This window comes from Anopheles ziemanni, chromosome 3, assembly GCF_943734765.1.
Source record: "Anopheles ziemanni chromosome 3, idAnoZiCoDA_A2_x.2, whole genome shotgun sequence".
In the NCBI taxonomy this organism is placed as follows: domain Eukaryota; kingdom Metazoa; phylum Arthropoda; class Insecta; order Diptera; family Culicidae; genus Anopheles; species Anopheles ziemanni.
In genome coordinates, this window is record NC_080706.1 from 17,041,781 (window position 1) to 17,064,866 (window position 23,086).

General features: G+C 44.5%; 3 protein-coding genes across 7 annotated transcripts; 2 read left to right on the forward strand and 1 right to left on the reverse strand.

The window, feature by feature from the left end:
* Window positions 1-2,621: 2,621 nt before the first annotated feature.
* Window positions 2,622-8,651, forward strand: LOC131289917 (catenin alpha). 5 transcript variants are annotated; one of them, XM_058319264.1, is made up of 10 exons: window positions 2,622-3,235; window positions 3,397-4,295; window positions 4,562-5,398; window positions 6,103-6,175; window positions 6,345-6,412; window positions 6,489-6,670; window positions 6,731-6,977; window positions 7,146-7,262; window positions 7,642-7,647; window positions 8,415-8,651. In XM_058319264.1, the coding sequence occupies exons 1-10, from the start codon at window positions 3,082-3,084 to the stop codon at window positions 8,577-8,579; spliced, it is 2,748 nt and encodes a 915-aa protein (XP_058175247.1). In that variant the 5' UTR covers window positions 2,622-3,081; the 3' UTR covers window positions 8,580-8,651. The 5 variants fall into 5 exon arrangements, with proteins under 5 accessions (XP_058175247.1, XP_058175243.1, XP_058175244.1 ...); XM_058319260.1 differs by lacking the exons at window positions 6,103-6,175; window positions 7,642-7,647 and adding an exon at window positions 5,667-5,733; XM_058319261.1 differs by lacking the exons at window positions 6,103-6,175; window positions 7,642-7,647 and adding an exon at window positions 5,667-5,733 and having other exon boundaries at window positions 6,731-6,971.
* Window positions 8,652-10,724: 2,073 nt separating this feature from the next.
* Window positions 10,725-13,436, reverse strand: LOC131284232 (endoplasmic reticulum metallopeptidase 1-like). Its single transcript, XM_058313086.1, is given in 3 exon segments — window positions 10,725-11,564; window positions 11,567-11,924; window positions 12,006-13,436. Coding segments are annotated over 3 exon segments (2,622 nt in total). The 3' UTR covers window positions 10,725-10,731.
* Window positions 13,437-15,876: 2,440 nt separating this feature from the next.
* Window positions 15,877-18,194, forward strand: LOC131284233 (adipocyte plasma membrane-associated protein Hemomucin-like). The gene is made up of 2 exons (XM_058313087.1): window positions 15,877-16,189; window positions 17,164-18,194. The coding sequence occupies exons 1-2, from the start codon at window positions 15,877-15,879 to the stop codon at window positions 18,192-18,194; spliced, it is 1,344 nt and encodes a 447-aa protein (XP_058169070.1).
* Window positions 18,195-23,086: the final 4,892 nt, after the last annotated feature.

Below are 23,086 nucleotides of genomic sequence, written 5' to 3' on the forward strand. Positions count from 1 at the left end.
TTTGCAAAGCATCTTCCCGCACAAAGGATTATTTCAAACGAGAAACGACCCCCTGATGCTAGCCAAAACCGGTCTGGAATTCCGGTGCATGCAAACCTGAAACCTGTAGTACGCACTTGTGTGGTAGAATGCATGTTTCCCAACAACTACTTAGTGTTTTTATTACACTTGTTTTTATCGCCTTTGCATTGCATTGCATTTTCAGCCGAACCAGTTTGCTACCGTGTTTTAATTGTAACATAAGGTCAGCACAAACAATTTGATACCGCTTCACCACCGCAATGTGGAGGAAGCATTAATCATCCATTGGAAACAGAAGATTACTAATCGAAGTAATCACCTTGTGACGTCTACCATGATGGCTTTTAGTAGAAATAGATGGAACTAAAAATCCCTATGAAATGTTGCATGATGGAATTCGCAACTTTACTAGAATTCTAATCAGGCATTCTAGTGATTTTACATGACACCTTACGCTTCTTCGTAAAAAATATCTTCAAAGATTAGACAAACAGTTGTTAGAGGCAAAACAACGGTGTCTCAAGCAACACACAGAAACATTGCATCAGAACGGATGATGGCCGCATGTCGATACAGTGAGACCATGCACAAAACCGTACGCTGGGCGCTACATCTCTAGCGTGACTGTTGGCGCATGACCGGTAGGACTGACAATATTCTCTCTGTCGCCGCTCGTGGGATTGACACACAACACCACGATGTCCATCCATTGGAGCGTAGTGAGGTTAGGTTTTCGCAGTAGCACCAGCATGTCACGACCGTTCTTCAACCCACAGGGGCTGGTGATATGGTTTCGCTAATCCTTGACGGATCGGGTCAGTAGCTATTATCGATGGGATGCCCCATCGCGCACGTCTCACTTCCTACAGTGGCTTCAACGTGTCAGAGCTTATCACGTTTCATTCACCCGTTTCAGACGATGTTTGCGCAGAGAATGCCGGCATTTGTATGTCCGGGGTGCGCGTTCGCCCTCGACCCGTTTCCTGGTTTAATTCTTCCATCGTGTTCCCGTCGTCCATTTAAAGCAGATGGGAGTGAAGGAAGATGGGAGTGCGCTCCGCTTCAAGGCACATGAAATGGTGCGCTTTACCGCGTACGTTCGACATTCCAGACGCACTGGCATGTGTTCTCATCCTTAAAGAAATAATTACAACTTAGAATAGCAACCTTTGGTTTAGTTAGCACTTACCTGGTTTTCTTCGTGCTCTTTGGTCTTCGTTACTAGCAGGTATGGATGATTTCCTCTGCAAACAACCCCTTCGGATTACAACATTTTCCACGAAACAAACCTCGGGACCCTTTAATGAGCATGTAATTTTGAAAACACGATGGAAACAAACTAACTACCGCCAATTAACATGTGCTTGGGTGTAGCCGGGAAAAACTACTGACGCGCGTCCAGCGGCCAGACTGTTGGTCGAGTCAGCAATACAGGAACCACAGAAACTTGCACCACCTACAGGATCGCCGGCCGGGCTCGTCTTCTTGCACTAAACTGCTCTCGTGCGCATCTGACCAAGGAATACAGCAGAAGCGTGTTTCGGTCCTTCTTCGACGCACCCCGGCATGCACATACGCACGCATAAACCGGACCAACGGGGACGAGTTTGCTTGAATTCTGTGATGTTTCAACGGAATCGATGCTCCCCGCCTATACACGGTTGCAGTTCAGCATGGTAAATGCACTTTGACAACACGCGCCGTGGGATGCTCGTAGGCGTACATTTCAAAATCGATTTTCTCTACACACGAGCAGTGAACTTGAAGGAGTGAGTAATGCGTAGTTTCCGCTGGGAACACAAATTAGAAAAATAGTTTTCTTTGCCAATTTCTCTGACCGGCGCTCTCGAGCTCGATTTCGCAAACGTTTCGAAGGTTGCCACACACCACACAAACGAAAAAGAAAAACCGCACCGCACCGACACAACACCGTTCCTGGTGTATTTGGACAGATAATTTTCTTAGAACATCTTGAAAAAACAAACAAAAAGGACCTCCGCCACGATGACGAAGGAATTATGCACGAAAAATGAGGTCTCTTTTGTGTCCGAGCCGTTTTTTCAGGCGGCCCAGATTTTTTGCAGGCGCCGCTTGACAGACCTACAAAAATCTCAACAACTTTGGCAGCTGCTGTAAGGTAGAACGTTCCCGCAGGGTTTGATTGCTCATTTGCAGCGGTTTGGAAAGATCTATCTTTTTTTATTTTCTTCGCTAACTAACGTGCAACAAAATACAAACGAAACCGATAACCGTAGAAAAATATTCATCACGGCGTTCGCAGTGCAAATTCAAATGGAAGAGCTTTATTTTATAAACGTAAAAGTAGTTTGAACGAAGTACACAGCTAGCTTGTGTAAACGGATGCTAGTCCAAGATGGATCAACATATCAGGTGGGTTTATCCCGAACAAGTCGTTTTGATTTCATTATAATGAACCATTTTACTTACGAAAAGACAACAATCGTAAAGCAGTAAACGTAGAAACTAATCAGGATCGATTTTCAAAAATTTGCTTTATTTAGCTGATGAAATCAATGCAATTTGTTCGAGACGAACCCACCTGATAAACTAGTGCACCTCAGTACTGAATCGCACGCGAAACGTCACACCTAAGTCCGATAGAACTGGACAGAAAAGTGGTTATTTTATGTATGCAAACACTCCCGTTGATATCAATCAGTGTGTGCAGTTTGTAAACGAAAGCGTATAGATCTTGAAAATTGCATTAGTTTTCATTTGCAAGCATTATTTGCCCGAGAAAACGCAATAGAAAAGTTGGTTCTCCAGTGGTCATCTTGTGCATGTATGTGTACTCTGGAAAAAAGAAACAACCGTGGTGATGCGCATGTGTGTGTAAAACGCTAAAGGGGGCGACACAAAACGTACTGAACTTTGTGTGACTAATTCGATGTGAATTCTGCTGCGTTCCGTACGCGGAAGCCACCGAAGCAAACAAAAGACTCAACCCACCCGTGAAGAGATACAGAAAAGTGCAGCAGTGGTTAGTGCATCAGAAGAGGCGTCGAGTATTGACCGATAAAGGCGGCGCTTCCAATCGCGATGGAAACGCTATCGAACTTCGGGCAGGTAGCCCTGAAGTGGGATCCGAAAAATCTCGAGATTCGTACGATGTCGGTGGAGAAAACGCTGGAGCCGTTGGTGCTTCAGGTGACCACCCTCGTCAGCACGAAGGGACCGAGCAAAAAGAAGAAAGGTATTTTTCGCTTGCCACAAGAGGGGTGATTCGAGTGCATTCGTGCGGAAATCCCCTTCCGGGTAGATCGATTCGGGCATCTCCCTACACCCTCAACCCTGGTTTGGTTTTGTAACCCTCCGAATGGGCTTTTAAAACATTTCCCATCGCTTTATTTGCAGGCAAATCGAAACGCGCAAGTGCACTGGTCGCGGCGGTCGAGAAAGCGACCGACATCTTCATCGAACGAGGCGAACAGATCGCGTACGAGAATCCCGACATCACGCAGGAGATGCTTTCGGCCGTGGAGGAGGTCCGGAAGACCGGGTCGGCGATGAGCATTGCGGCCCGCGAATTTTCCGAGGATCCGTGCAGTTCGCTCAAGCGGGGCAACATGGTGCGTGCCGCCCGGAATCTTCTGTCGGCCGTCACCCGGCTGCTCATTCTGGCCGACATGGTCGACGTGCATTTGCTGCTCAAATCGCTGCACGTCGTCGAGGACGATTTGGACAAGCTGCGGAATGCGTCCTCGCAGGATGAGCTGATGAATAATATGCGTCAGTTTGGACGAAACGCGAACGAGCTGATCAAGCAGGCTGCGAAGCGTCAGCAAGAGTTAAAGGATCCGCAGCTGCGTGACGATCTGGCCGCAGCTCGGGCCGTGCTGAAGAAGCACTCGACCATGCTGCTGACGGCGTCGAAGGTGTACGTGCGCCATCCGGAGCTCGATCTGGCCAAGGTGAACCGTGATCACATTCTGAAGCAGGTGTGTGAGGCAGTCAACACGATCAGCGATGTGGCGCAGGGCAAATCTTCCCAACCACAGGATGTGTATGTTGGTGCTGGGGAGCTTGCCGCAGCTCTGGACGATTTTGACGAGGGCATCATCATGGACCCGAGGGCTTACAATGAGGTCCGCTCGCGCCCATCCCTGGAGGAGCGATTGGAGAGTATCATCAGCGCGGCGGCCCTCATGGCAGATGCAGATTGCACGCGTGACGAGCGCCGTGAACGAATTGTCGGGGAGTGTAATGCGGTGCGACAGGCGCTGCAAGATCTACTTTCCGAGTACATGTCGAACGTAAGTATTCACAATAATTTTATTAAATCACGTTGCGGCAAGCATGAATCATTGGCACTGACCTTACAGTATGGTCGTTCATAGGAAAATAAATAAAATAGCATGAATCATTTAAATCGACTGGCAAACTAACTTGAAGAAGTAAATATTTACATTGTAGCCCCTGAACATGTTTGTACTGCCCCACTAACACATGCCCTGGATTCATTTGATATTGATTTAAAACACTTTTCAAATTACCTCAATATTGTTTCATCTTTGTGCAGATGGGAACGAAGGATCGCACCCCGGAGTTGGAGCGCGCGATCGGCCACATGTATCGCAAAACAAAAGATCTTCGCCGACAGCTGCGCAAAGCCGTTGTCGACCACGTGTCGGATTCATTCCTGGAGACAAACATGCCACTGCTGGATCTGATCGAAGCGGCCCGCAGTGGCAACGAAAAGGTGGTCCGCGAGCGTGCCGACATCTTTACGAAGCACGCAGAAAAGTTGGTCGAAGTGGCAAACCTTGTGTGCAGCATGTCGAACAATGAGGACGGCGTAAAGATGGTACGCTACGCAGCCGATCAGATCGAGACGCTCTGCCCGCAGGTGATCAACGCGGCCCTCATCCTCGCTGCACGGCCCAACTCCAAGGTGGCCCAGGAGAACATGGAAGCGTATCGGCAGGCGTGGGAGAACCAGGTGCGCATCCTGACCGAAGCCGTCGACGACATTACGACGATCGATGACTTCCTGGCCGTGTCGGAGAACCACATCCTGGAGGACGTGAACAAGTGTGTGCTGGCGCTCCAGGAAGGTGATGCGCTCGACTTGCGCAACACTGCCGGCGCGATACAGGGCCGATCGGCACGTGTTTGCAACGTGGTCGAGGCGGAGATGGACAATTACGAACCGTGCATTTACACCAAGCGTGTACTGGAAGCGGTCAAGGTGCTCCGGGAGCAGGTGATGTCCAAGTTTGCCCAGCGCGTCGATGTGGCGGTGGATGCTCTCTCCTCGAACTCACCGAAGGACGTTGACGAGAACGATTTTATCGACGCTTCGCGGCTCGTGTACGATGGTGTGCGGGAGATTCGTCGTGCCGTGCTGATGAATAGGGTAAGTGCCTTTAGGTTCAGCAAAACATTCCTTTTTTTCCCACACTCCCATTTTCCCATTTTTAATGTTTATCGCTAGATATTTCAATACGATAAATACCTTCAAACAAAACATCCCAAAGAAGAATGATAAATGCTTACAAACAACGAATAACGAAAACATTCTTAAGCGCCTTTTTCTCTTCTAAAAAATATTTAAAAACGGAAAACGTTTCCAACTATCAGATTATATTCCAAATATTTTCCATGTGTTTTACATTCCCCAAAAGGACGAAGAAGATTTGGATCCAGAAGACATTGAGGACGAGCAGTACACACTTGAAACTAGAAGCAAATGTAAGCAAAGTGTCCTTAAAATGTGGGGATAAGAGTACCTAATGGTACTTGATAGATTTTTTGTGGTAACTTATTGTTATGTGAAGTCCAATTTGTTCTGCTATGTTCGTTTGTTTACATGTTTCCCATTGAAAAGCATTCTCGCATCATTTTCCCTTACCTCCAAAATTAAACCTCTCCTTTATATCAATCAGTTATAATTTAACTCAATCGTGTATTTTTTTGTTTTCCACATATTATCCCGACATCGTACGTTCCCACCCGCCAAATGCATCGTCTCATCCCATCCTGTGAATGTTGTGTTATGTCCATCAACCATGTGTTTGTGTGTGTGTGTGCCTTTGTTTGTGCATGAAACATGTGCTTCAGAGTTCGGACGAGCTGGATACAGATACGGAATTCGAGCCGGTCGAGGACATGACCATCGAGACGCGCAGTAGATGTAAGAATCGGAATCGTTTGCAGGTTTTCCTAACGTTTTTCATGTTGTAGGAATTAGTTTGATTTTATTTACACCTAGTGCATGACTAAAATGGGGAATTTTGTTTTGAAATTTGAACCTATAAAGTAGTATATGGGTGCTAATTTTAAATTCTTCCACCACCCTCCAGCAAGCGCACACACCGGAGATCAAACCATTGATGAGTATCCTGAAATTAGTGGCATTACAACCGCTAGAGTAAGTTCTACTTCTTTTCTCACCAGTATTTGAGATGTTCACTTTGTACTTACCCTTTCTACCTTCCACTCTACAGGAAGCGATGCGAAAGATGAACGAAGAGGACAAACAGAAGATCATGCAACAGGTGGAACTGTTCCGTCGGGAGAAACTTACATTCGACTCGGAGGTGGCCAAGTGGGACGATACCGGCAACGATATCATCTATCTCGCTAAGCACATGTGCATGATCATGATGGAGATGACGGACTTTACTCGGTAGGTTAACTCTAGTTGTCAACCGGTGGCCATTATTGATTACCTTCTCGCGTTTTGTAGTGGACGAGGCCCCCTGAAGACGACGATGGACGTCATTAACGCGGCGAAGAAAATCTCCGAAGCCGGCACGAAGCTGGACAAGCTGACACGCGAGATCGCCGACCAGTGCCCGGAGAGCTCGACCAAGAAGGACCTGCTGGCGTACCTCCAGCGGATTGCCCTGTACTGCCATCAGATTCAAATCACCTCCAAGGTCAAGGCGGACGTGCAGAACATAAGTGGTGAACTGATCGTGTCAGGGGTAATGGTGAAATTATGTTCCGATTTTTCTTTAGTTGAACGATCTAATCTACCCTTGACCTCTCTTTTTTTTATTGCTCGGCGTTTTACGCGTGTGTGTGTGTGTGTGTTGGGATATTTTTCGTGTGCCACGCTGCCGCTGCCCCTCCCCACTACCACCACGTTCTCTTTACAGCTGGACAGTGCGACATCGCTGATTCAAGCGGCCAAGAATCTGATGAACGCCGTCGTCTACACGGTCAAGTACTCGTACGTCGCGTCGACAAAGTACACGCGACAGGGCACGGTTTCGGTAAGTATACGGTTCAAGGATGGAGTTTGGAGAATTGGCTCGGTTTTTGTCAACATAAGTCCATTGAATTTCGTCGTTCCCACGATAACTGTAGCTGCTAACATGAGCGTTAAATGTAGACAAGTTGTAAAGCGCCCACGATTAACACATATTTCTCTCTTCCTGTACTTTTTCTTCTACAATCTCTTTTCTTATCGTTCTTCCACCGAAACCAAAAAAAACCCACACTTCAACCCACCCTCTTCTTTACCTTCAAACCTGCCCCTGTACCTAACATCGTGCTAATATTATGAAAAATAACCAAAAATAACCCCTACGCATTATGTGTCCTTCGGTGCGATGTTTCTATCTGTGCAAACATTTGCGTCTTCCCAACCAGAACTACGTAAGTGCCCTACCATAATGCGTTCGTTCGTGTTGTAGCGTATTGTTCGGTTAAACTCTTTCTTTCTCTGATTTGCCTTGGACCTCTTCTGCGTCTTGGACGACACCTTACATGAACCCATGTCCAAAACCGGCGGAAGAATGGTCCATTTTATGATGTACAAAGTTCTCTGTGACATGCCAATGTTACTCTTTCATATCATGATCGTTATTTTCTTCACTGTTCTACATGATTTTGGTTGCTCATACTCTGGTTTGCCATTTATATTTGATAATACTTTTTCTTATTCATCATTAATTTTTTTTATCGAATCTGCACTATTTCTTCAAGTGTATTTTGTTTCCTGTAAAAAGATAGACTCTTTCTAGAACACAAAAAAAAACACGCTTATAAAGTGGAACACGAACAATTAAACAATCTTCGGGCACTCTTAAAACACATCTACAAATTGTTTTGAATTTGTTCAAATACATTTAAATATTCTATTGATTGTTGAAGCTGAAGTACGATCGGACACAAAACACAAACGAATGACACATCCTTTCCGCCTTAGTGTATATAGCTCGTTAATCATTCGTATTAGCCAACATTTCATCCCTTTTCTTTCCTTTTTCTAGCAATACTAATAACATATCTGCTACCATTTTCTCGTAATCATTTTAGCCGTGGTTATAGTTCTTCATAGTTTTTCTCCTGAGGCTCGCTTTGTTTTAAATTAAAAATGTTTATTAACGTTTCCTTGCATTCTTCCCCCCCACTCCCCGCAGTCACCGATCGTCGTGTGGAAGATGAAAGCACCAGAAAAGAAGCCACTGGTGCGACCGGAAAAACCGGAAGAGGTACGCGCCAAGGTTCGCCGAGCGTCCCAGAAGAAGACACAGAATCCCGTGCATGCACTGTCGGAGTTTCAGAGCCCCACGGATGCCGTCTAATTGGGGTCAACCCCCAATCATTCGATGCGCCCGTTAGGCTTGGTCTGTCACTTTTTAACTTATTTCCAATTATAAAAAAAAAACTACGAGCAAAACAAAACACGTAAAAGACAAAGAGAGAAGAGTTACTTTTTTATACATAAGCGAATTAAAAGTAAAAATCCTCAAACATAAAGAAATGACGAAGCGGCTCACGGAGGGTCGCACTGATTTGAACAAAGAGTTGGATAGGAAAAGTTGTACTGGTCAAAAGGATGTTTGAATACTGCTGCGGTGTCATTGAGGGGATTGAAAATTAATTTAAAAAGGAAGGTCCTAAAACGAATGCTTAATCAAACTTTGTTCAACGAAAAGCGTGGTGTAAACCACGGATACTCTCTAGAGAAACGGACTTTAACATGGCAACATTTTGAGACGTTGGCTTCCTCTAAAACATTCATGATGCATCTTTACATAATTTTATTTATTGCCCGCTAAATTTTACCATTTAGTTCTCAACACACACACACGCGTTCAATAGTCCGTTTCATATGTTTTAATTGTTACTGCACCGGAAAAAGGGGAAAGAAGCACTTTCAATGCGTTTTATTGTTGGTGATAGGAGAGTATATGGAGAGTATGTGTATTTTATCAGTATTTTGCATTTTTCCATTTTTTTGTTCTTCTCCTTTATAAAACTATGCATAAATGATATATGATAGAATCTGCACACAGGGAAAACGGGGGTGGGTTAGAAAAAAAAAACCCCGAAAAGATTGTCGTGGTGTGTTGTGTTGCGTCGGGCGCAAGTGAATGGCCAAAAATGAGTTATTAAATTAGGGCAGAAAATACCCATACCGTTTGGAAAATGATGGAGTTAAGGGGGAGGAGAACGCAATTTTATATAGGAAAATAGAGTGTGCAGTAGCCAAACTAAAAATGAAAACAGGAAAGATTTATAACTGGAATCGAATCGAAAAACTCAAACTAAACGCTCAAGCTGATAAACAGAGAAGTGGTATAGTGTACTATTACCGAATAATATAAATAGTACTCATCGAATTATTAACGAATTCCGAACGAGACTTACAAAAAAAAAAACAGAACAAGTGTTGAATCTGATGTTGATGGATAATTTTACTGGAAATTATACTCCTTATGCTTCCTGAAAAGGAGACCCACGGAAAGGTGGGGTGCTAGGAAGGCGGGTAGGGATGCTGTCGAATAGTTCCACTTCCGGAATTAAAACGGGAAATCGCCCTCCCATCCTTTCCACTACACCACCACCCCCTTCACACACCATGCCACCTCAGCGCAATTTAATCTACACTCCGACTTCACTGTAATGTAGTTGTTTAGGGATTTAGTGATCTAGAGTTTCCATATATATATATACACACACATTCATCTAACGTACCATAAACGTAATAATATATATATACACACATTAAATAAACGTGGGCCGAATTGTGGGCCAGAGAAGATTTTAACGCCGCAAGGAAAGAAGAAAAACGAAAGTGTTCAACAGTTGATAATGGCGAGAGACAGGAAAGACCTCCATAGAGTAAACCCTTTCGTTAATGTCCTCCGCGGACGATACGTGAGGCACAAATCAAGAAGCAGCTCCCTTTCCCCGTTTCTCTGTTTCGTTTGCGAAATTATTTTAAATCTATCCACTTCTATTTGAGCTTTTTAGATGGAAACACTTTATGCATGGGAGCAGCAAACCAACTATAGAGGAATTTCTCACCCCGTTTGGAAGTAAAGCACTCTTAATTAAACAAACAAAAAAGTACATGACACGCCGCAACGCAGCTACTAGGAGTGTGTGTTAGTCGATACGTTTAAAAAGATAACTAGCGGCGGAAACGTTTATAATGTATTGTGGGAAAAATCAATCGAAGTTGAATAAACTGGTAGATGCAATTAATTCAGTTTCATGTTGTGTTTATTTTATATTTTAAACGCTTTATCAGAAGATAGTCGAGATTCAATGTTTTTCACTGTGCCTTCCACAACATTCAGTCTTGCTCGCGAAAACAGTCGTTTAATGTACTTAAATGTATGGTAAATTTTTAATGTCGTTTTTGGTCTGTCCAAGCTAAAACATAAAGTTTATATATTCGAATGAAAACCCCAACGTTTACATACCTGAAGTATCCTTAAATTTACTTCAAAATCTGTAAAAGTCTACCACAGCCACGCAAGGCACGGCGGCCGTCCAGTCGGGAAACGACCTGACCAATGTCGCAAACCGTTTGGTAAAGTGCTCCTGATATTCGCAGAAGTTCGTCGTCACGCTAATGTCCACCAGTGACAAATAGGCGTCAACGGGTGCGTTGGTTTGCAGCTTCAGTACTAATTTGAACGGTTCGTCGGAGGGAAGTCCATGGTTAATGCGAATACGGTACGTCAAGTGACGATCGAATCCTACCGGCGATGGATAACCCGGCGTGAGATTCCATCCAGCGAGCGTCACGTTCGGTCGGGGGCGAAGAAGAACATTCGTCTCGTAATTTCCTGACAGCAGGATCGTCAAATTTCCATCGTCCCGGGAGTCGAGGGAAAGCTGTACCGGTTCCGGTGTGTTCGGTCGGTTTGAGTCCGTTTGGGGTGACCAAAGTGAGGGATTGTTAAATGCCACCCAAGGCAGACCGCAGGACAGTTCGGTCGTGCAGTCTGGTAAGGACGTCGTTTTTAACGGCGCGCTGTCCGGTTGAGTTGCCAATACCTGCCGTATCGTTCGCTCACTGTGACGATCCAAGAGGTTAAAAATATATCCGGCATCAGTTCGCCGCACGCTTTCGGTGCTATTGGGTTCAAAGAACCGACGCCGGATGTGCTGCACATGGATGCGCTGAACCTTGGGAGCTTGGTCGGGACCGGGGGCACGATACGGGAACCCGATCGACGTCGCCGTGGCCAGCACAAATGTAACAACAAACAGCACTGCAAGCAATCCGATCGTGTAGCACGGTTTTCTCAGCAAGTTTATCAACGGAACCAAGTGGCAAGAACGGTCCAAATTGTTGCCAGGAGTGCGATTCGCAGGTCGCCATTTACGTCGGAACGTGCGCGACCTGCGATTGGGATGAACATGCTGATGGTAAGATGATAAAACTGCGTCGTCCAGAGAAGGGCCAAAGTGTGGACGATCAGGTAGACGATCAACCAATAGCCCGTGGGGAAGGATTGCAGCTTCAACAGCGCCACGATCGACGTACCGAATAAGGAAAGCGTGAGAAGGATCGCAATGACGTAGGGGGACCGGAAACCCGCAACAGTGGCACCAACGGTTATTATGGCCCAGAAAAGGAACACTCCCGTTATGCTTGCTTGCACCGTCAGCGTAAGAGATAGGACCGTCTGCAAGAAACCCATAAATAGTGGATAAATAAGTCATCATGAGCAAAATTGAAAATATATTGTACTAGTGCGAGTACAGACCTTAGCTTGTCTGCACAGCGGATGGAGCAATCGATGGAAAATGAACAGCACGGCCATCGCCGGGATACAGTACAGACCGATAGCAAGCCAGGATGATGAAAACCACGCCATTGATCGATCCAGAACACGATCGAGCAGATGAACGATGACCAAATTTACCAACGCTGCAACAAACGAGCCGATCAAAGTAGCCACAAATCCGTGGCCTACTTCATACGCTACAAAACGAAAGTGTCGCCATCCGACGACGGCCAGCACGCTCCAACAGCCAATGACCAACCCACCGATTGATACAATCACATTGAATACCGAACCTTCGGTGGCCGAATACGTCACGAAGAAGAGTCCTAGGAAGTCAAAGAAAACGGTGTTTCCTACGGCACGGGCTGCACTGTTCCCGAGGTGGTGCCCATTTGCCAGGACACGTACGAGCGCCAGCATGTTGTCACCGGTACGCTGCAGCACGGCCGGCGAAAGGTACTCGATCGAATCGTACTGCGTGTGGTAGCGATACCCGTTGAAGATGTGGGCAAAATCTAGCCCCGGAATGTGGCCATAGTCGCGAAAGATACCAAAGTCCGTATCGGACGGAATAACACCGAGCTGGAAAATCTCTTCCCCAAGCGCCTGCCCGAACGGTCGCCGAACGGCCTGGGAGTACGCCTCGATCAACCACGGATGCTGAGGACCGCTTTGGAACAGAAATTCCTTCCCGCCCGAACCGGCCGATTCGAGGTTAATGAACGCCCGAATATTCCCGGCCCACCGGTGGTTCGTGATGAAACCGTGGGACGCTTGCAGTGGCGTTTCCTCGGCCCCATTAAACAGGAACACGATCGAGTGACGGGGTCTCCTTGGTTCCCGGGAAAGAACATGCAGCAGTTCGAGCATCATCGCGCATTGTCCTCCATCGTCACTCGCCCCAGGGCTGGTGGGTACGGAGTCAAAGTGGCAGTTCAACAGCAACGCATGCTGATCGCCGTCTTCGCCGACGATTTTCACGACCAAATTCTGCACCCTCCGGTAGACGCTTGCACCCCAGCGTACGAATGCACCGGAAACGACCTGCTTGTCGTAAAGCACCACTTGCCCGGTGTGCCGTGACGCGTTGATAAGGGAAAACTCTTGCTCGAGCACCTGCACGGCCAACACCTCGTTTGCCCGCGACCCAGTAGGCCGTGGGCCAAGGGCTTCCAGCCGGCGGAGACTTTCCCAGGCCCGGGCACCGATGAACGCGAACGGGTGTTGGCCAAGGTCGGCCTCGCTGAGCGCGGGTGGAAGTTGCAGGAGCGTCTGGTAGCTAACGGTACTGCAAACGGCCACGAGTGCGATCAGCAACCAGCCGGCGTACCAGGGCAGCCGGTGAATGTTGGAATCGTAGTTTTCCTTGGTTTTCGTCCGGCGTTCCTGTATCATCAAGACGTCCTCCATAATCGATTATAACATGCACTATACATTCAGATTCACTGGACACTGGTTTGGTGCCTTGCTTTCTTGGATTAATGTTGATATTCCTGCTTGTCTCAGCAGTTTGTTTACCAATATTTCTTCGTGAAGGGGGAGGGTTCTTGCTGAATCATCAAGACGTCCTCCATAATCGATTTCAACATGAACTATACATTCAGATTCACTGTACCCTGGATTGGTGCCTTGCTTTCTTGGATTAATGTTGATATTCCTGCTTGCCTCAGCAGTTTGTTTACCAATATTTCTTCGTGAAGGGGGGGGTTCTTGCTGCACCTTTTCATAGTGGGTCTTTTGAGAAATCGGAACTGTTCCCAAAGGAACGTAGTGAGTCCAAAGATCAAGCGCGCAAAATTCAAACAAATCACGTTGCCTGAAAACTGCTACATTCGATTTCTTTTTATTTTATACAATTTAATTTTTTTCAACTTATTTATGTAGGTACTACGGAGTCCTTATACGATGTAAAAGAAACATGTTTCACAAAATCCGCATTATTATAAATTAATTTACTATTTGTACACGATATTAGCAAAAAAGTTATGATTAGAAGGGGAAGCAAATCAATTATCTAGACCACAAAAGATAGAAACCTTCAGTACTACGTTCGATTGAGTCACATGATTTCGACTAGTGTTTGTTAATTAACAATAAGTTTGGAATACATTTTAGCTGTGGTATGGAGATACATTTAATTAGATTCTTTACGTATTGAGAACCACAGGGCGGGTTCATTTTACCGGCCTGGGCCTGACAATCAGAAATTTATCTTCAAATTCGATTCGATTATTCAGTTCAGTCTTTGACATACACTAGTACTTCATTTGCCAATTCATTTTCATTGTGTATGTTGATGTAATATTAATACATTTTTTTCAACACGTGTTTTTCGATTCGTTCAAAACGTTCGAACTACTGCTTATGAAAGACTATCCGTCTCGAGAGCAGCTCTGCTATTTGCTAGAAGTTTTTCATCATAGATGAACATTGAGGATTTAACCAAAGCAACAAATGGATTAGAATGACTTGCCAAAATCAGATCGGTTCTGCTGAAGACATCGTAACGAGTACTTGCCTAATGTATGGTGGAGGTAAACGCTACACCATTATCTGACGCAATAAGTGTGCCAGAAAATCAGCTGCTCCCTGGGGCTCGTTTCCGGAAACGTTTATCATTTCATTTTATTTTATTATTCCAATTACGAATGACAGCGCCTAGCTTATCTTTCTTTATCTTCCTAACGAGCACCTTAGCACAGATAAAATCAATCCGTAAATGACCTGAAAAATGCGGACAAACTACTTATCACTTACATTGCCTCTAGTACCAATACATGTGACTATATTACATTTTTGTATACTATAACCAATATTCTTTTACATTTTTTTTCTATACTATAACCAAAATAGAAAACAAAATCCGAGCATGTAAATCTGTACCGCTCCTGCTGAAAGCTGTTGATTCGAATGAAGCGTCTAGCGGAGCTTTAAAAACTCCTCCAATCCAAGCAGACATCGATGCACTTGAGTCCCATTGGGCATATTTGGTATGGAGTATAAAAAACCGGTACTTGGCACGGCAAGTCATCTTCAATCCCCTCCAGAACACGAAACATAAGAAAAGGCAAGAGCGCAGGCCATCGTCACGCAGGCATTAACGGCCGTTACGGAGGCTCCCTACCGTTCTTCATCATTCTCCGGCCTACGCATGCAACATGGAATCCCTTTAGCGGAAACACTCGCACGCACACTCTCTCTCCAGTTGATCTTCCATTTCCACCGCTTCCTTGGATGATCAAGACGGAGGGGTTGTTTGATCTACCTCAAACGGGGTGGGTTGCTTTGTCGGTTGGAACGATGTAAGAAACTCCATTACGTACCGCGTTGCCTGTGCGTTGATCGTTGATCGTGGAGTGCTAGCGAAGGAAAAGAGACCTCAACAGAGGTCATTCTAGCGGTGCCACTTCCATTTGCGTTTCTCGCGCCTCGCGCACGGTCAAGTGTGTGTTCGATTTCTGTCCGGTTTGTGCGGTTCGATTATTTATCCGTACACAACCACCCCGCGATTCCGGGGGTGATGTAATCCGTTCGAAATAAATCCGACAACCGATACCGACAATCATCTGCGTGCTCCTCACAGTCACAGACAGACGCACACACACCGTTCGTAGTGCAGCTGGAAACGGTTTAAAAATAATAATTACATTCCGTCCGAAGTAGAACGCTTTGTGCTTTCGAACCGTGCGTACGCACACCTTCCGCCGGACGTGCGTGAAGATTGGAATAAAACCGAGTTCGCGACGTGAAACGCAATTGTCTATCGGACTGAGAGTACTGACGTGATTCGTGATCGGACTGTGTTCATAAGTGTTTACCAACCAACGGAACTGCCGAGCCAGTGGGGGTGATGGGTTTCAGGGGAAAGCTTGTGAAGACCGCCCTGGTGCTGCTGCTGATCGCCGTCCTGCCGGGATTGCCCCCGCGGACCGTGTTTCCGTTCAGGCCGATCAGCATCCCACCGGTGCGCCCACTGACGGGTGTGCTGGCCCCGAACCAGCTGCTCAACGGTGCCGAACGGTTGCACGAGGGTGGCCTGCTGCAGCCGGAGGGTGTGCTGGTGCGGGGTAATCTCACCTACGTCACGGTTTACGGTGGAAAGATTCTGGAACTGGACGAGCTGGGCGCGGTGCGCACCGTGGCCAAGCTGGGACCCGAGTGTGGTAAGTCTGGTAGCGACGCCAAGTAACCGGAACCGGTGCACTTCAACTGTTTTGGACATGCTTGCATTTACTCAGGGGTTGGCAACGGATTACTAATGGGATGTGTTTGAACTGGAACAAAAAATGAATATTATTTTCCGGCGGAAGAGAGAAAAACCTGTCGGTAGACTTCTCTTCGAATACCCAAAACTATCTTGTGCATGTATGAGTTATGAACAATGGCGATCACATTACATCACTTTTTTTTGTGCCGAACCAAATTATGCCTACCTCATCATTGTAATAACGACTTCGTAAATTACGTTAACCTGGACCGGACAAGCTTCTAACTGTGGGGACGATCTAACTGCTTAATGGAAAACGATTTGAACCGAATGTTTTATCCGAAAACAAATTCAGAATTTCAGTTTTTCTTTATGCTTCATTACTGGTTTAAGAACACAAACAAAAGCACATGCACTTAAAGAACGTACAGTCGATGTTTTAATTTAAAATTTTAAGCTACAAACTGTTTTCTTTAACGTTTCTAAAACAATTGCAGCTGCCTGTGTTCAGCTTCCATGTTCATGCTACGTATCGCATTGCTAATGTCGATCTCTCTTGTGTTACAGAGATCTTCCGAAGGTTTTGGGTTTAAGGACGTTCAATACATCTACGTTACCAATTCGCTTCACTACTGTTCAATTATATTTCGGTAGACCATACTCAGTCGGATTTATAACTTGACGAGCTCTGGTTTCGTTTCCACTTCCCGCAGAATTCGCAACACACTCCCATCATTGCCATCTGTTTTTGTGAAGCACCAAGCGAATTGAGGATGATTTATTTTTGCGATATTTTAAAACCATCCCGAACGTAATTCACATATGAAACATTCACAAATACTCTTGAGATTAATTTTTTTTTAAATTGTTAAAATCACTATACAAAGCAGTGACACCCTTTTTATACATTTATTTGCTCCCTTTCCCCAGTTGGCACTTACTCCGAGCGGCTCTGTGGGCGACCACTGGGCATTGACTTCGATACCAAGGGCAACAACCTGATCGTGGCCGACCCGTACCTCGGCATCTGGCAGGTGCACATCAAAACCGGCGAGCGGAAGCTGCTTGTCTCGAAAACGGACGCCATCGTCGAGGATGGCACGAGTCGAACGGATGGCAAACAATCACCGGCAACCCGTAAACCAAACCTCCCGAACGCCGTCGCGGTTGCAAAGAACGGTGATTTCTACTGGTCCGACACGGCGTCTGATTTTATCTTCGAGGACGCGATCCAGGCGCTACTGTGCAACCCGTCCGGTCGGCTGCTGCACTACTCCCGTGCCACCGGCCGTAACCGTGTGCTCATCGACGAAGTGTACGGTGCCAACGGTGTTGTGCTCAGCCCGGACGAAAGCTTCGTGCTGGTTGGGGAACTGGGTGGCCAGCTGATCCGACGGTACCATCTGAAGGGACCGCTGGCGGGAACGCACGACGTGTTCATCGATGGCCTGCCCGGTGCAGTGGACAATCTGAATGGGGACGCCACCGGTTTCTGGGCCTCGCTGGTGATTGCCTCCGACGATGCCAACCCCTCGTTCGTGGGTATTCTCGCGCCCTTCCCGAACCTTCGGCGACTGATCGTGCGACTGTTCGTGCTGGTCGAGGCACCCTTCCGGTTCCTGTACGATCTGGCCGGCAATGATTACGCACTGTGGGCAACGCACCACATTGGACACCTCGGAGGGCTGGTCAGCCTCTTCCCGGACCGGGGTACCGTGTTGCGTATCGATTGGGAGGGCAACATCGTGTTCGCCCTGCACAACGACGACAAGTCCAGCCACGTCATCTCACAGGCGGTTCGCCAGGGTAAGGATCATCTGCTGCTCGGATCGCCCGTCAACCGATGGTTGGGACGCGTACGATTAACTCCGGAAACGCTGGCCGCACTAAAGGGACAGCCGGCCAAGGTGACAAAGACAGAACAGAAACCACCGGCAACGTTGGCCCGGGAGGAGTTGTAGGAAAACACTCCTGGCAAAGGAACTGTTCCTCGAATATGAGCGTGTGAGAAGATTCAGTAAATAAAACTCCAAAAACTACAATTTACATTTATTTAGTTGTTTTTTTTTCTCCATTTTTCCTTTTTTTAGTTTATAAATATCAGTTTGTTGACCTCGAATCCTTCTCTCCCATCCCATGTTTTCTACTGTGTCGATTAGGTTGTTCACTTGTTTCTCTTTTTCTTATCGCACTCATCTTGTTAAGTTTTATTTTTACTCGAACTTGTTGATTTTTCACTTAGTTGTTGCCACTTGTTTGTTCACACACACACACATAATGAAAATTGTCCACTTCATGTTTCATTTTTGACTAATTTCTCAAATTCAAATTCATATCATGTGTCGTCTGTCATATACTAACTTCCACTCGTCGCACATACGTCTTCTCAATTTCCAATTTTGTTTTGGTTCACCATGACCAGGTTTTCGTTTCCATCATCGTACGATATCGTTAGCTAAATTGTTGTTATTCGTTAAGCTTAACTACTTTTGTTGTTTTCTTGTTCTGCGCTCGCTTCAAAGATTGTATTCTTTTTTTATCTCGGTTCTCGCTTATTTAGTTTACTAGCGTTAGTGGTAAATTTCCGCATGATCTTACATCTTCCTTTCCTTTTTGTTTATAAGAAATTATTGTTAGTGTCTCATTCGGAGGATAACTTTTATGAAATAGCACGATTTGTAACTATAAGTATCCCTTTTTCTAATATGTTTCTTCCTTTTTGGTTTAACGGTTGTTTTTTTTTCTCCTTTTTCCAATCAATGTCGTTCCAATCGAAATATAGTTTTTCCCAATAATTATTTGTTGTTTCCAATCGTTTCCCGATCCCTTGATTTATGCTAGCAATACTTTCGCATTGCTCTTTCGATATATAATTTTCAATCTCATCGATCACTTGAATTGTGTGCTTTTGCAAACGGTTCATTCGTCTGTTTGGTTTCTTAACGATAATGTGTCATCTGCTTCCTTTTTTTTCTTATCACCACATCACTATACAATCTCTACTACTTGACTTCATTGATTGATTATTAGTTTCTTTTTTTTTTTACTTTACTTTAAGGTTTTCAAACGAGTTCAATTCTTTGCTTTTTGAGTAATGTCAATAGTATGCGTAATCAAGTTAGTACTAGTTTCGTGTTAATTTATTTGTTTCCTTCACCTTTATTCCTCTGCTTCCTAGTTACTTGATCGATCAATCAAACACATATACATTTACAGTGAGGATAATTAGAATGGTACAATAATAATCATAGTTCGAACGACAATTTCGACGGCGTGGACCAATGTTTGCATCATTTACTTAATACTTTGCTGTTTTCCTTTTTTACTACGAACCGTCTTCCGCTACTACACAGTGGAGAGTAATTGTAGTGCTATCATTTTAAATATTTGTGGTGTGCATCCGTTGCTGCTCTCAAAAGGACTTGAATTCGTTCTCGAACATTTGCGGCCGAAAAGGAAAAGGGGTTACACTGCCCGAGCGTGTCTTTATGTACAAAATGGTAAAACTAGCTTTCCCGCTAAGATTTGATTGTGTTGGTTACTCTGCAAACTGAACACTTCGGGGCCGTGAGGCGCAACTTGGCGGAGTTTTCGTCCGAAGCGTGTGCGATTGCAGAAGGATTAGAAAACTGTAATACTTATTCACCGTAAATGCAAATGTTTAGGTTCAGTCAAGATGTGCACAACGCATAATAAGGTAAAAACAATATTCCCCAGCTAGCAAAATAAAGTGAAACATTTCCTATTGCCGCTATAACTCAATGCTTTCCAAACCGGTCCAAAAATGAAAATATTTACTAAAGTTCACAAGTAAATTCATTTGATTTTTTTCTTAGGGGTGTTTTTTGCACTACACACATGAACCACCGCCCCATTTTTGGGTTACGTCGGGTAAAGAACATTTATGCTATAAATAATTTGTGTTATTATACTTTTTTTTTAATGTGTGTAACATGCAGTTGAGCACACACACAATTTCTTGTGCTTGAATGAATCATAATTTTTCTTCGTTCCTCTTTCTAGACACACTCATCTTTAAGCAACTCTTCTAAGCGATCGGTAGTCAGTTAAAATTACACATCTTTTTGCAACGTGTTTGAAACGAACGATCTCTCGAAGAAAGCGAAATGGGAGGATAGATGTTTCTGCTCCTCATACTGAGCCAACCTATTTCACTTTCCTTGTGCTAAAACTGCATGCTCCTTGTCCGTTAAGGCCTGCTCTGATGGCTTTGCTTTATAGGCTTATTTTAGTTTAACTCCCGAAAGTGATGAAATCGTGTTCCGTTGCCTTCCGTTACTTTTTTCATTCTATCCATTCACATATCCTTATTTTTTCAGCAGTTCGCTAAGAGTATACATTTCCGGGTGCGTATTTACTTTCGCGGACTTCTTCCATCCAATCTATCGCAGACTTACACACTAGACTTTTTATACGTCCTTGTTTGTTTTAAGTTTTATATCGAATGAGTCCGATTTAAAGAATTGCTTATTAGTTGTGCCTTGCCTCATGCCGGTCAGCCCATATAATTTAATACGTGTATACTGCGCATAGGTCGGGGTTTTCAGATGTTTGCAGCTTCGAATTGTTTGCTACATACGTACGTTACTACTAATACTGCTTGCTTACGCAGCCCCCAGTGTGCTTCGGAGCATTGATCGTGATGATGATTTTCTTTCAGTGCAAGTGCTATTCTAAGCGATTCCTTTTCTCTTCCAGATAAATACCCACCTCGGCCGAGATAAGCCTGCATACAAAAATAATAAAATGAAACAAACAAAAAATAAACGTAATATATCATTAAAAAATGGGTTCGTGGGTTCGAATCCCAACCGAGACCAGACCCTCCCCTGTACGAGAGGACTGACTATCCACGTACAACAGGGAAACAAGTCTCGTAAGCCCTTAAACGGGCAGGCATGACCAAGAGGTCGTTACGCCAAGAAGAAGATCATTAAAAAATAAATAAAAATGTTTAAATTAAAACACAAAACACAGTTTTTTGTTGTTGTACACATATATAAAAAAAAATGAATTGATAAGCATTTATCTTTTAGTGTTTTCAAAAACATTTCTTCACCCACACAAACACACACACGCACGCACACTCACACAAACATTCTTCCCGATTGGTGCGTTTTCATACTGCTGGCAGGAGAAGAAAAGGGGGGCAACCGGTAGAGAGACGGAGCACGTGGATCACCACGTGTGTGGGAAGAATGGTTTCCATTTCCTTAAAAACCTACTATATACGTACATCATACATGATACGGGGCAGAATAAAGTTACAGCGATGTGAATTCGAACCCTATAAATAATATAATTCCTTTCTAAACAGACTGTTGCGCATGTGAGAGATGCTAAACTAAACTAAACTAAACTAAATTATAAATTTAATTTAAAAAACGCATGATAATAATTTACATGTTTTGTTAGATCATTTAACTCTTATCAGCCCACCCGAGGCGGGAGGACGCGTGCCCCGATGGCACTCCCCCCCCCCCCCCCCCCCCCCCCCCGCGACCGGTCGGAAAATCGCACACTAAAGCTAAACGAATGGAATTTCTGTTTTAAATACACTACCGAAAACACTTCGCACTATCGCTTAAAATACAACGCACATCCAATACCTCGTTCCGACTTGCTGCAAGTTTTTTTTTTGTATCTCCCATACCCTACTTTTTCTTATCGCACGTATATTCGGCGTACAAATCTCTCATTTTTTTTAGTTTAGTGTTTTATTCTACCTTGGAGTTTTTTTTGTATTTTTTTTTCTTTTTTTTTGACTAAATGATAAAAGATCCCTAAAGTAAAATCATGATAACACAGTGATAAAAGAAAAACCTCAATACCATCCGTTTTCCGAGCAGATTGACTTACGGTCTACTTTTTCCTGCACAATTAGTAATAGCGTTCTATTTAGTTGCAGGTGCCTTAACTTAACAGACCTGCGTTCGTGTTTTGTATATATTTTTGTTTTTGCAAATTGCTTGTACGAGAGCAGAGAGGAAGGCTACAGAAACGGAAGGGACAATCGATGGGGTCAGCGTGGCCAGGGGGGGGGGACTTGGAACATGAAAAACGAAGCGATTAGTAACATAATAAGAAAATAATAATAATAATAATAATAAAAGAAATACATCACGAATCATTCGATAGATCCTGTAGTAACACAGATAAATGCACTGGGACGCAGATAATTTTTTTTTCACTCCGTTTTCCAGTGCCACTCTATTCCGCCCCGCACGTCCTTGTTCCCACACCATATACTTTTTAAAACCCCCAAGGTGGGCCCTGGTGTGTTCCGGGTTTTTGTTGAAGTTGTTTGTACTATGAGAATTAAATTTGAAGTTATGTTGTGACACGGCGACATATGTGTGGCGCATTTATCTACGAAAGGAACCGAGTATGTAGCAAAATAAAAGAAATTAATATTTAAATAAATGGCTTAACAAAGCTCATGATTCCATTCCCCAAAGGACTATACAACCAAAACGTAGCAGGACAAAATAATCTTATGCCAAAGTCCCAGGAATCGTTGATGGTTGCTAAAGGAACCTCCACAAAATAAAGCAATATATCATGCTGAATTTTTGCACGAAGAGGGCTTATTGTTGGCTTAGCTATTGAGCATACTTTGAACCCAAACCAGTTGGCACTTGAATGCTCAAAACTAAAACCTATTGTCCAGTTTTTTTTAAATATATCAAACTAGCTTAGGAAAGGCGTATAGTTTAAGAGGCATGAATAAATGCATACATAAATGTAAAGAAAATTAACACAGAGATTCTCTTGTCAAAAAAAATTCACAAAAGGGAATAGAATCATTTCAGAAGAAAATGCGCACACATCA